Below are 13,275 nucleotides of genomic sequence, written 5' to 3' on the forward strand. Positions count from 1 at the left end.
GATACTTTAAGGAGACTAACAATTTATACAATGTAAATGCAAAGTATGAAGTTGTGGAGTTCCAAATACACATTCAATCTGCCATTTCTAGTTTTGTGCAAATTATTTTGCTTGAAATAACTTCAAATGTAGAATATTATCAGCAACACCAAACCTCCAGAGATAAAAAAAAAAAATGACTTTTTTATATCTGCTTGAAATTAGACGTCCCAGATCTACTAATTTTATTTTTGATTTAAAACAAGAAACTGTAAACAATTACTACAACAGCAGTTAGCAACAAGAATGGGTGACAGTTGTCAGTCTTGAAATATAACCTATGCCCTTTGACCTTTTAGTCAAGTATGTAAATAAATACAAGAACTAACACAAATAAAAGCTACCATTATAAGAAAATACATTATACGCTGTAATTTGGAATAAAATCTTATACAATATCGGCTGCATCATTTGGAATACGTATTTGCTTAAAACAGCTTGATACTAACAGTTATACTTCTTTGTGTAAAGGACTAGACTTTTACTCACCATCAGAAATGTGTTTTGTGATTAATTTTATACCAGTATACTAAACACTCAAGTGTGAAAATGACTCAAGTCATATAGTAGAAGAAGATACCATAGGCACCATAATATATATTTTTTGCTTTTAAACATAACCTGGTGATGAACCAACAGTAAGAAAAGGAGATGAAAATTAAAAGGCACATTCAGGCAAGAAATAATCAACACAGTTTGCATGATGCTATAGTTAAAAAAATAATTTATACTCTGCATAATTGAACAGATCAGGAACAAATACTCTGGTAGATTCTAATCTGTCAGAGAAAGCCAGTTTTGTAAGAGATGTGCAATTCAAATCAGATCACTCTTTTAGAAGTTGAATTTTGTTTTGTTTTAAAGTCAGTGTAAGGCTTATAACCAAGTGCATGTTAAGAGGACTACTCAAAACCTCTTGTTTTCCGAGTGCATAGAGATACAATGAACAATGAATATATTCTTTGCAAGATGTATTCTTGTACATGTGCAAGTCTTATCAAGTACTTGAGCGTCTTTCGGGTCTTGGAACACACTTCATAATAGCAGCTCTCCACAGGGCAGGGGCAAGTAAAAGACTTAGAGTAGTCACACTCAGAATAAGAAGATAGACCTGAAAATCGGAAATAAAAGCCATTACTTCTCTCCACAGTTACGTGATAAACTAAGAAATGCTTTAAATTTGATGAGATCAGACTTTTCTCAATATTTTCAGGCTGAGACTTCACCTGTCTCTCTTACCAAGTATGCTTGGTTACAAAGGCAAAAAAGTGCATGCACAAGTCATGTAATTATCTGTTTACCTGGTTTGAACATTCACTTGAAAAAGAAAAAAACAACAACAACAACAACAAAACAAAACAAAACAAAATAAAACAAAACAAACATAATGAGCTCATAGAATAACAGTTATTTACATCTATAGCTGAGAGGTCAATTTCAAAAGCTTAAGGTGTGCTAAAAAGTCAAAGGCCAAATACCACTTTATTAAAAAACATAAACCATTCTGGTTTAAAGATATAATGGCAAAGTGTATTACTAATATATACAGTATAGTTTTTTACCTATCAAGAATCCCTCTAAGTCATGCTGCACATCTTCTGAAATGAGATCTTTGTTACATGTTATGGAAGAGTCTTTTAAAATGGCAATGAGAAGTAGTTTGAGGTCTCAAACATAAGAGTGACATTTGGAATTTAGACCTATGTAAACCTGTACAGTAGAAAATGACATGAAAACTGACCCGGGAAAATTGAAAGCCTAAGGGTCTCCAGGCACTCTGGGTGGGCCCCTAAACTGATTCTGTGATGGGTATCTTGAAACTCTATACAAACATATAGTATTTATAACTCCTAATTATATGCAGGAGTAAGCAGGACAATGAATCACCTCTACACACGCAAGTGAACAGCATTGTGTAGATTTTTCACACTTGCTTTATTTGGAATTGGTTCCAGCATTATACAGCCCAGTGCTCTCACAATGGACAGCTCAGAGAGCCAGCAAAGTATTTTTGTGAGCAGAGATACAGAGGAGAAAGCACTTAGCTTTAGAAAGTGAGGTCAGTTGTTACATCTCTGTAGCCATAATTTACTGAAGTTCGCAAAAGAGATTTCATCTTGAGAAAATAGTGTTCTCCTAGCTTGAATATAAAGCTAAATGTAAGGTTTCCCTCCTAGGGTATTTTTTCATGACTATTGAAAAATCTCATTTCTTCTGCAGTGGATTTAAAATTAACAATCTTTGCAGGTAAAGACCACAAGTTTGTTTGCTCACTTGTTTGATTGTATATTAAGGCAATTTGCACTTCAGCATACCTACCCTCTACTTCTGATTTACTAATATTTCCTTAGTCAATTCCTATATTCTCCTTACATCTTTCTATAGCTGTATCAAGATTTTAAAAGCAAAGGCTTCTCACTCTTAGACACCTGGGTGCTATCTACAATTCACTGCTCCATTAATAAAGAAGTTGTTAAGGGGGAACAGTTAAAGCAAAACATTCATAACTATATAATTTTAAAATTAAAACGTGCAATCTGCAACATTGAAGTCCAACAAGTAAAAAAAGTTCAATAAGGGAAAAATTGAACAAAGAACCCTGTCAAGGACATAAAAGTTTCTGTTTGTATGGGCTGATTATTTGTTACCAGTTTCAAGATTACACAAAATAGGCCTCAAAAATTTCACATACACTGCAACATAAAATCCCAGTAAGTTTTTCAGGTGCAAAACCCGAAGTTAATAACTATTAAATAGCTTACCTCCCGAGATATGATCCCCGCTCTGCGTGCTCTACTTCCAAGAACAAAAGAGAATTCACTGACTTGTGCCAGTCCTGCTGAGACAATCCATTTGATATACTGGCTGGTCTTTGGAAGAATCAGAGAAAGGACAAGCACTGCCAAGACAAACTTTAAAAAGTAGGGTTTTGGGTGGGGTTGTTGTTACATTGTTGGCTTTTATGTTTGTTTAAAAAAAAAAAAATATTGCTATCACTGATACATAGCATCAAATACAACAATGCTGGACGTAAAAATAAACTGGCAGACTTGTAAATGTCTTCTGCGTCAACATCAAAAGAGGCAAAAAGTACACAGCAAGGTACAAAGTAGCATTTTTACTAAAATAAAGCATTTGATAACTGTTACAACTCCTAAGTTAAGCAAAGACATTTATCCACGTGTAACAGACTTCTAACATTAAATAAAAACCCTGCATATTTGATTTTTATCCCTGTATATTTATTTTTATCTTTTAAACATAAAAAAATATATATTTGTGTGTACATAGCCTAAGAATGTTGTATCAAACTACATTCTACCAGTTAGATTCCTCCAATTAAAGATGTATTACTTCTCAGATGTTTATCAGATTTATCAGATTTTTATCAGATGTTCAGTTTTTGAACTATGTTCATTATGGCATGCAGCACTAAGATTATTCACACTGTTAAAAGATTTAAAAAAAATAATAAAAAATACCTTCATTATGACCACAGACAACGTAAGGAAGAGTAAGACTGTGAGTTCGTATATGACAAATGTAGGGAAAACATGAAGTCCTAGGAGGAAAAACATTGGTGTTATCTTAGTGCATCTTTTAAAATCAACAACTTTAGCCAAGCATTCATACTCACATGTAAGCTAAGGCTGAATATAAAAATCTTGTATTTATTGGAATAGACAACGAAAACATGTAATGTTTCCAAATGCTGAAATAATATATTTGTCATTTAAACTATTCAGATTTTATTGCATCTACAAAGAAGTATGGAGTTAGATTTCATTTACAAGAACTAGGAGTTTTAGTGTTGTGTTTTGTTTTAGTTTTTGTTTTTTTTTTTCCTTAAAGTTATGTGCTATACTGTGGCATGTTCTGTTTCTAACTTATTTAGAGCACATACAGTTTATTGCTGAAAGAAATCCATTGGACAGTAACGTTTCACAAGAAGTATTTACAATGATTCAGTTGTAACTTTTTTTAAAAAAGATTTTTTTTTTTTTTACCACTGCTTTGCTATATTTTAATTTACTGAGTGCAACTAAGATCTATTTAATAGATAGCAATATTCAGTTTGTTATTCTAGAAATCCCTGGAAAGAAATATTTCAAAGTTTAATGCCAATATTTTATTATGATAATTTTCAGAGTTCATCATAGATTTAAGTGCAAGACTGTATTTTCAAAACCAACCAAACAAAAATCCCCAACACACCTACCAACACTACCTACTTAATCACTTAAGTATTTCCTGGCAAACGTAGACGTTTTTGGAGGGGTTTATCTCCAACAATATTCCAAATTGAGTTAAATTGTATATGACAGATGCATTAGCACTTTCGTTTATGTTTTGTCTTTTCCACACCAGTCAACAGTCCAGAACCTGAACTGAAACACACTTCTTTCATTAAAGCTATAAAAATACTGCAGGAAAATAATTCCATTGTTCTGCACAGTGATTGCAAGATACACTTTGCTAGCCATTTAACATTCTTGTATGAAACGGTAATGGACTATTACTGAGGATGGAACACGTTACACATAAATTACAAGTGTAACAGAAAACTTAATTGTTTTGACCCCGTGACCCTCACATGCAGTCACTGAAAGTCACCTGAACAAGAAAACTCACTTGGACTGGAATCAGGAAAAGCCATAAAACCCCTGAGTATGGTCTACCCCAGCTAAAGAATGACTTAAAGCCACATTTTGATGATTTAGGGCTGTTTTCTGTTGGTCTTGATTGTTTTTTTTTTTTTTTTTTTTTGTTGTTGTTGTTTGTTTGTTTGCTTTTTGAAAATTAATATATCAAGGTGGTCTTGCTTGAGAACCTTATGTCTCATGTTGAGACACCTGAATTTTATTCCCAGTGACCACACACATATTTTCATTAATCTTACCTGTATAATCAGTAAAAGGTCAAACCTTGATGTAGCATCAGCAAAATGATTTGGTTATTACATGAAGCAAGATAATGAACTGTCAAGAGCACAGCAGCTTAGAACTAAATCCGGCTATTATTAAACAGACAAGAAAAACAAATATTTGTTGGAGATGTCCTGTAGTCACTGAGGAGGAATCTTACTCACAGCTAAGTCTATTTTTTCCCCTAGGATATGAGGGACTTGTACAGGCAAGCATCTTTGGAAGTCCATTCCTTTTCCACAAAATCTCTTAAAAGAGAAACCAAACTAGTGGAGATGTTCCTGATAAGTCCGTAACAGTTGGCAATTCTCCAACCTAACTGTTTTTGTTGAAGGGCAAGAGTTTAGCTTTCTGAAGCACGCGGCCAGTAAATCAATGCTCTAACTTCTTATTTTAATGCAGGACCGGTTTTCATGAATTTTCCCTGCCCTGTAGCACTGCAGAGCCAGAAGAATTGTAGAGAACCAAGAGTTGCTGCCTTCCTAAATGCACAGGAGAATTTACTTAGAGCAACTTCAAGATGTTTTGTCCATGTGCACGTTCCATTGTGAATGAAAATGTACTTCAAAAACCGTAAGCTCAGAGATTTGTATACAAGTAGTACCCAGTCAGCATGCAAACAGCATTTTACTTCTTAATTTCCTTCTAACTGTGGAAATACAAATGCAGAAGATTATCAGAATAAGGAGAGAGATGGCAGAACAAGAGATGAACACCACACCAAAAAAAAAAAAAAAAAAAAGAAATCTAAATATTTTGTGGACATGGACAGGCAAGTAGCTTCTCTGTTTTTAGTGTTTATCATATGCACGTTGCTTGCTCACCTCTAGGCTGGTCTCAGAGGTGTACATGAAAAGCAGCTAGAGAAACACAGCCTGTAACAACATCGTGTCTGACAAGAGGGCCAACCAGCATATCTGGAACTGTAGGCTTCAAAGGGAGGCTGTAAGTATAGCCTAGGGCTCTCCTCACTACTGGTAGATCTACCTTTTCACTTCTGGAGCAGTCTGAAGTTCATTTGGACTGCTTCCTGATGTGGAGATTATTACCATATTCAAAAGAGCTGAGGTACAAACTACCACAGACTTCTCTGCTACATAGCTGCTAAACAGCATGCAAAGATCCAACTACAGTCATCACCGTGTCCTGGAAAATCCAGCATCAAGAAGAGGAATCTCAGAGATCCTTGACAGCAGACAAGATGAAAGAAAAGAAAACTCTGGTGGTCAAATCTCAGCCAGTGGGAACAATTCTGACACATCCTCAAGACGGGACAGTCAATCAGAAAAATAACTTTAGTGATGCACTGGGATACCGTATCTTAATGGACCTAAGAGCCCTGTATCTCACTGAACCTAAGATCAAAAAGACAACAATAGCAGAACAGAAAAACAATGTTCTCCTTCATTTTTCTGCAACAAAAGGGAAAGCCATCTCCAGCCTAATGTCAGTTCTGAGAACTTGAAACATCCAGGTTTCATTCTGGGCTGGATTCAGGGCTGGATAGATGAGGAGAAGGTGATTAATGTCATCTAATGAATTCCAGTCTTGGGATCTTCCTTTGAATTCTCTCAAATTCAACAGAAATGTTAGAGGCTCAGAGAAACACTGTATGTTTGTTCTAGACTGTGGTACTGCTAACACTGTCAGCATCACCTCTCTTCAGAGGAAGAAGATGAAGTTTTTCAGCATCTTGCATGTAAGGCCCCGATGCCAGCCGCAAGATTTACCCAGAAGAAAAACATGGAGCCTTGCAAGCGAGTACACCTGTACAGCACACTGAGGACACACAACCTAGTCACTCACTAGAAGCAAGATGCCTCCTCACCAGTGGCAGATAGAGTTGCTGATGCCCAAATTCCACACATCTCATGGTCTGAGAAAACCCAGGATATTGGAGCCTTAAAAAATAAACAGGCTACGCAAAGATTCCTCCCATCTTCCTGAAAAGCAATCAAAAGAAAAATCAAATGAGGCCGAGGTGGAAAGGGAAGGATCTGAGTAGCAGGTACTCAAAGTTCTCCAAATGTGGCTCTGAGAAGAGACTGGTCCAGATGTTCCCTCAAAAAATATTGGTGAGGACAGAGAGTAACAGCAACTTCCTAACCTCAACAGATAACACGAAGAGAGTCAGAAAATTGGAAGCAACACACAGAGGCGTAAATGAATGTACACTGTCACAGACAGTACGTGAACAGGTAGTGTTCAGCTCAGCCTTCAAGCCCCAGGATGTTTTTTGTAGTGAGAACACAAGTAGGCATTTAGGACAAACAAAAGAGGGACTAACTTCTCCAAACAATGTATTTACATTCACTCTTCAATAAAGTCAGCCCCCCAGTTCCAACCAAGTCCTTTATTCTAAAAGGAATAGAAATTATATTGCTACAATGGTGTATCACCCCATCTCAGGATCTCAGGTGTCTCTACTGTTGCTGTGTGTAGCAAGCACTCTATTATGAACAAGCCTTACAATTACATTAAGAACAGTCAGAAAAGTAATTTTTGAGATTTGTGACAGTACTACAAAAATAATTTTCTTAGAGCGTAAGTTACACTACATGGAGTGCTGCCTATTATGTCAACTGAGGTCATACCCTGTCCATCTGTCTCATCACTATTCATAATTTATGAAGTCACAGGAGTGTAGGCCAGTTTTGTGTTCAGTTCCTTGCAAAATCCACTTCTGGCTTATGATTACTTGTCTTGCCTTATAAACCTGATAACACCATCGTTTCCATCACTTTCTTTACCAAAATACGTAAAAAACTTATCTGTGAGCATTTAGCAATTACTGATCCAACCTTGTCTGCTTGTCAACCTTGTCTGTTTTACCATAATTCTCCATTTTATTAAAACAAAACCAAGTTCTTCAAATAGACATTCCTACTACTAAGTAATCTGGCTGATCAGCACAAGTTATTATCATGGGCTGGGTAAAACAAAATCAAAACTGGCGAGTATAACTTTTTTATTTTGAAAACTGACAAGAAACACTTGGTTTCTGTTATGATAGAACAGGCATAAAACAGTATATAAAGAAAGGCATACAAATTCTGATGATGGTAGGGCTTCATTATTATCTCAATAAATATATGGAGATAAAAAAAAAAAACGAAGAGGAAAAAAAAGAAGCAAAAACATGGGCTGTCTTGGAAATAAAATCCAAGAATCTCTCAATTTGCATTGGTTGAAGTAGGTTAGATTTGTGTGCCCCATTCAATCCTCCTACTTTTAGACATTGCAATGCTCCCAAAATCGGATATGCATCTCCTGTATAGTCCAGTAGGCCTGTCTCCTCATTCAGTGTACCTAAGCACTGCAGAAATGCGTTTCAGTTTCCTTCAGAGGAGGTATATGGACTGCTAAGGAATCTAACACTTCAAAATGAAGATAGCAACCGATTTATATAAATATTCTCGGAATTAGCATGCTCTGGATAACAACCTTAATGAATTTCTCCCCTGGTCTTAGGCATCAATATTGCATTTCAGTCAGCGGGTAGTCTGAGACATTTCTTGATCAATTCTTCCTGCGTTGAGCACACACAGATTACATCTTCCTAACTAAGGAACCAAGAGCTATAAAAAGGATCTGCTTCCATTACCATATTCTGCTTACAGAGAAAACCAAGCCTCAAGGACGTGAAGTTTAATCTATTCACTGACTCAAAATGGTAATAAAATTTTTGGTATAAATTACAAGTATATCCACTGCAAAGACAGAAGAACATTTTCTAAAAAAAACAGATATAAGGCCTTTTTTCCCTTAAAATTTTTAGTTATGTGCTTTAAAGAGCCCAGAAAAATTCAGAATTGAGAACAAAAACCTGACATTAAAACAAAAATTGAGAGTACAACATGGAAATTCCTTATGAAAATTAATGCTGCATTTAAAACAATAGCAAAGTCAAACCAATGGTGTCATCAGTTAACATTTTAGTATACTGAAAACATAAAACCTATCTCCCTTCAATTTGTAGACACCAGTTTATTTATTTTTACTCCCCCGCATCTGTAGGTTAGCACTACTTTTAGTAAGCTTTGTCGGAAATTACCTATGGATGCAAAGAAAATGATGGCAAGAAAGTCTCGTATTGGTTCAATACAGGACATAATCTCCTCAGTGACCATATGACCCTGAGAAGAGATCAGAGCTCCAGCTAAGAAGCATCCCAGCTCCATCGAGACATCCAGCAGCTCTGTGATCTGTCAAGGAATAACAGGAAAATCTATTACCGTTCTCTTGCCCAGAGTGACCTTCTTTACCATTTCACACAGAAATTACAGAGCTATGCATTGCACTGGATGTAATAAATTAATATAACCTTACACAAACTCAACATCAAATATAATTTAGCTTATTTCAGTTTTCTGCAGTATTATGTTTGTAGAAGAGACTGACAAAACCATGATGTTTCCCCTCCGTGATGTTACTTCCTTCCCCACAAAAACAAATTTCTTAAGCTACATCGTAATGCTTTGTGTCTCACTTATGGATAGCATCTGATTTCACCAAAATGAGAGAGACTAACAGCTTGAGAGACAGGCTTGCATAATACAATGAGGCTGTGAAAATAAGCCATAGGAACTTCATGTTTCCCAACTGTCAAACAAGGGGAAAAAAAAAAATCAAAGCTTATAATCTGGGAGAATAGTCTCAATTTAGCAAAAACAGTCCCAGACATAATTTACATTTTATGACTGTAAATTGGACCTAAACGTGCTTGTGTGTTTTACTGAGTAGGGATGGATTTAAGCAAGTGAAGTAAACTGCTGGAATGAAGCATCTACTTGAAAGGATTCAGACTGCTCTTCGTTCTTTTTTTATTATTTGAACATGGTGCTAGAAGGGAGAGATGAAACATGTAAAGAGAATGAACTACAAACCAAGAAATAGCTTCAGGCAATGCTTGTAACATGAGAAAAGCAAGCAGCACTTCTCAAAGGTATAAATAAAATGCCTTTAAAGCCATACTGCTGCAGACGGTCACCTCACTTAGAAAGGACAATGCTATTAATATTAATAGTACATTTTAACTGAAGACTTATTTCCATAGCAATTTAGTTTAAGTAACAATACACCACGGTGCATTTATGGACAACATTGATCATGTCTTTAATGGTGTTACACTAAGGTATGAAGCTAAAACTCAAGTGACTTGAAATTAATGGAGGAGGAAAGACACGATAAATGAGTCTCCAAGCAAGGTATAAAATGCTGCCTAAATATGCAAAAGACTGGGGTTTAGTTTTAAGTATTAATGTCTAAATGATCATCACGTAATTCCATTTGTGATGATAGTCCTTCATTTATTGCAAGATATTTAAGAAAACAAATTGGGTCTGGCAACTTATGCAAATAGTTGCTAATCTGGCAAAACCAACAAAATAATCCGGGCCAGCTACTGTGAAAAATCTGCCACTCTGGATACACTGCTATCATAAAACAAAAGGAATTTCAGTTCAGTCTCAAAGATGTGCAGTGCTCTTCCTAACAATCTGAAATAGCAGGAGGGAAGAAGGAAATGTACACAAAGGATTTAAAATCACCAGGGGGTAAAAAAAAAAAAAAAAAAAAAGGAAGAGAAACATAGGAAACATTTGGGGAAGTCACAAGCTTGAGAGTATGACCATGATCCAATACAGCCTCTTCAAATAAAGTTGGAATTATTTCTACAATTCAGATATAAACCACCCACAGTTGAGTATTACCTGCTATAACAGAGCTTCAGGTCAAAACATTTATACCGAATATTTTAAGCATTCATATGCGCATGGTAAAGTTACCATTTCAGAAGGGATTTACCAGCTCTTGTATTGGAACTGTATGATATTGTGCTGTTATCAGAATCACTAGGCAAGTAAGAAGCATTATCAGGGTGAAATAAATAAACTACATGCTTGTTCAGAAAGCATAAAACATAACTAGAGTAAAACCTATGTCTGTTTAGGTTTGCTCCCACAGCATAAAAGCCGAGATCTATGTCTTTACTCTAGAGCAAGCTAAGTATGAGTTCAAGGACCTGGTAGATAAAAATGCAGATTTTGCTATTTGTCTGTTCTCCAGGTACTACAAAACCGCAGGTCTACTACATATATATATATATATATGTGTATATATATATATATATACACACATACATATATATTAAATCATTACTCAGAAAAAAAGAGAAGTGGATGAGAAGATAAGGAAAAAACCCCAAATCAGGGTACTTTCTTAACCTCATTCAACTTCCTCCAGTCTGTTCTTCAGATTTATACCAAGACTGCTTTTACTATTCCCATCCTGGTTTCTGGTTGTCGAATATTATCAATAAGCAAACACATTTCCCCTACTTACTCTGTAACTTCAGGGTTTATCATAAATAACGTGTGCAGATAGATGCAATGAAGAGTGTTTCACTGGCAGGAAGGGCTTCTCAACAAAATGTATTATATAGGCAAAACTCAGGATGTGTTTTACATTTAGTATTCCTTCTCTGTTTGCCCCATTTTTAACATTTTCCTTTATTGAGCAGGGCTCTAACAACTACTATTTCCTGGGCTGTGCTCTGTCCTTTTCTTGATTCCTACATTACAGTAAGCTTTGCCAGTCAAAGCTAAATGAAAACTTTTGTTAATTTGCACCTTTTTTTTCCCCTGTACAATTTAGTTTTCATTTGCTTTCAAAGGTTGCATTTTACTCTTAATTTGGAGAGGACTGTTTTGCACTCACTAGAATATAGGATTTTTATGTTCAAGTGTTCTACCATAGCAATAAATAAAGAGAGAAACATTGCTGCTATACCATGTTCCAGTTGAATTTCAACCACTTGTTGAGCAGCTGTTTTGCCTATATTCACTAATAACGCGTGTCTTATAGCTACTTTTTAATCATCGTAGAAGCTTAATGAATAGGGTGAGCCAGTAAGACTAAAGAAATCCCTGACTGAAATAAAGGTATTAATATTTGGGGATTAATAACTTAAACCTGCCCAAAAGTAAAGATGTGGATCCTAAACTTGCATTTAAAGAAGCAAAGCATTAATGGGAACTGAAATATTTTTAGAGAGCCTTTTACAATTCCATCTTGACTGTATTTTATGAAATAATTAATTTGAATATGAGATTACAGTTCTTCCTTAATCTTCTCCCTGTAATTGACAGAAGAGAGTTCAAAAGCAGGTTATGAGCCACTGAAAAGTACTCCAGCAAACCAGGAACGACTTTCCTAGTCTAGTGCAGGGAAAAGTATGTACATTTTCTTATAGGAAATGCTGCAATGACATAACTATTTTCTCCTTCCATCTTTTTGATATGTAAAGATAACTGGCAATTTCCCTCCTCTTGCTGCTATCACCTGAGTTCAGGGCAGTCAAAGTGGAAGCCACATCTCCCCAAGTGTATGCACAGTCCTATAAATGTGTAACTGCTGTCCTCCTTACTAGGTCTTGTTTTTTTCAATTGCTTAATAAATTTCCACAACTTCATGTTAAAATGTGACAAAACTGACCACTGTTGTCCTGCAGATATCTAATGCAGCAATTCATTATCAGTGGAGTGTTTAAGACAAATGTTCTTGTAATATTTCTGTACATACAGAGTATGAAAAGGCAACGCAACACTCATCGACACTCAGGCTGACATATGACACGTTCATCAGCCACCATAATAAGTGTCTTAACTTAAAAAATCACCAGTTTGGCTATCTGACCATATATAAACCAGAAGCTGGATTCATTTTTTATATTGTAATTGAAAAAAACAGTTTCCTAGTCTTAAAAAAATAAATAAAAAAATCCACAAAGAACAGTGTCTGCATAAATCAAAGTTTGAAAATCAGTTTAAAGTTTAATAGTTATCTACTGAACCCTTGTTACTGATGATAAGAAGATTTAAAGATGTACAACTGCACGTCAAAATTCAGCTAGACTTGCGTAGGATTGGCACTTGACAACTCCCTGACCCACCAGTCTGCCCAACTCGATGAGGAAAAAGAGAATTTCAGTTACTTCTCAGAACACAGGGAAGCAGAAAGAAGCATCTCCAAAACTTAGTAAAATAGCTTATGTTTTAGATTTGTTACTTTCTTTTACTCTAAGCTAGTTTATAAAGCAGAGACATATTTAAGATCCAATTTCAGATTCAATGAGCAGCAATGCTACCCAAGTGAGCCAAGCGGATCAGAAATGCTCTAAACAAAGAAATGTTCAAAAGTCATTTCCATACAGAAAGTTCCTCTACTGACAGGATAACCCTTACACTGAAATCACTTACACTGCAGTGCAAGAACCTCTTTTGCCCTATATTCCCTCTCGTTTTCCCATATC

At 35.7% G+C, this 13,275-nt stretch overlaps 1 protein-coding gene across 1 annotated transcript in view; it reads right to left on the bottom strand.

The window, feature by feature from the left end:
- Positions 1–746: 746 nt before the first annotated feature.
- Positions 747–13,275, bottom strand: part of TMCO3 (transmembrane and coiled-coil domains 3) — a 29,946-nt gene continuing 17,417 nt past the window's right edge. The window contains exons 10-13 of the mRNA XM_032203563.1: positions 9,019–9,169; positions 3,522–3,601; positions 2,802–2,951; positions 747–1,150 (exon numbers count right to left, since the gene is read on the bottom strand). Coding sequence (XP_032059454.1) covers positions 1,037–1,150; positions 2,802–2,951; positions 3,522–3,601; positions 9,019–9,169 — 495 coding nt within the window. The 3' untranslated portion in view covers positions 747–1,036. The remainder of the gene's footprint in view (positions 1,151–2,801; positions 2,952–3,521; positions 3,602–9,018; positions 9,170–13,275) is intronic.

This window comes from Aythya fuligula, chromosome 1 (assembly GCF_009819795.1).
Source record: "Aythya fuligula isolate bAytFul2 chromosome 1, bAytFul2.pri, whole genome shotgun sequence".
NCBI lineage: Eukaryota > Metazoa > Chordata > Aves > Anseriformes > Anatidae > Aythya > Aythya fuligula.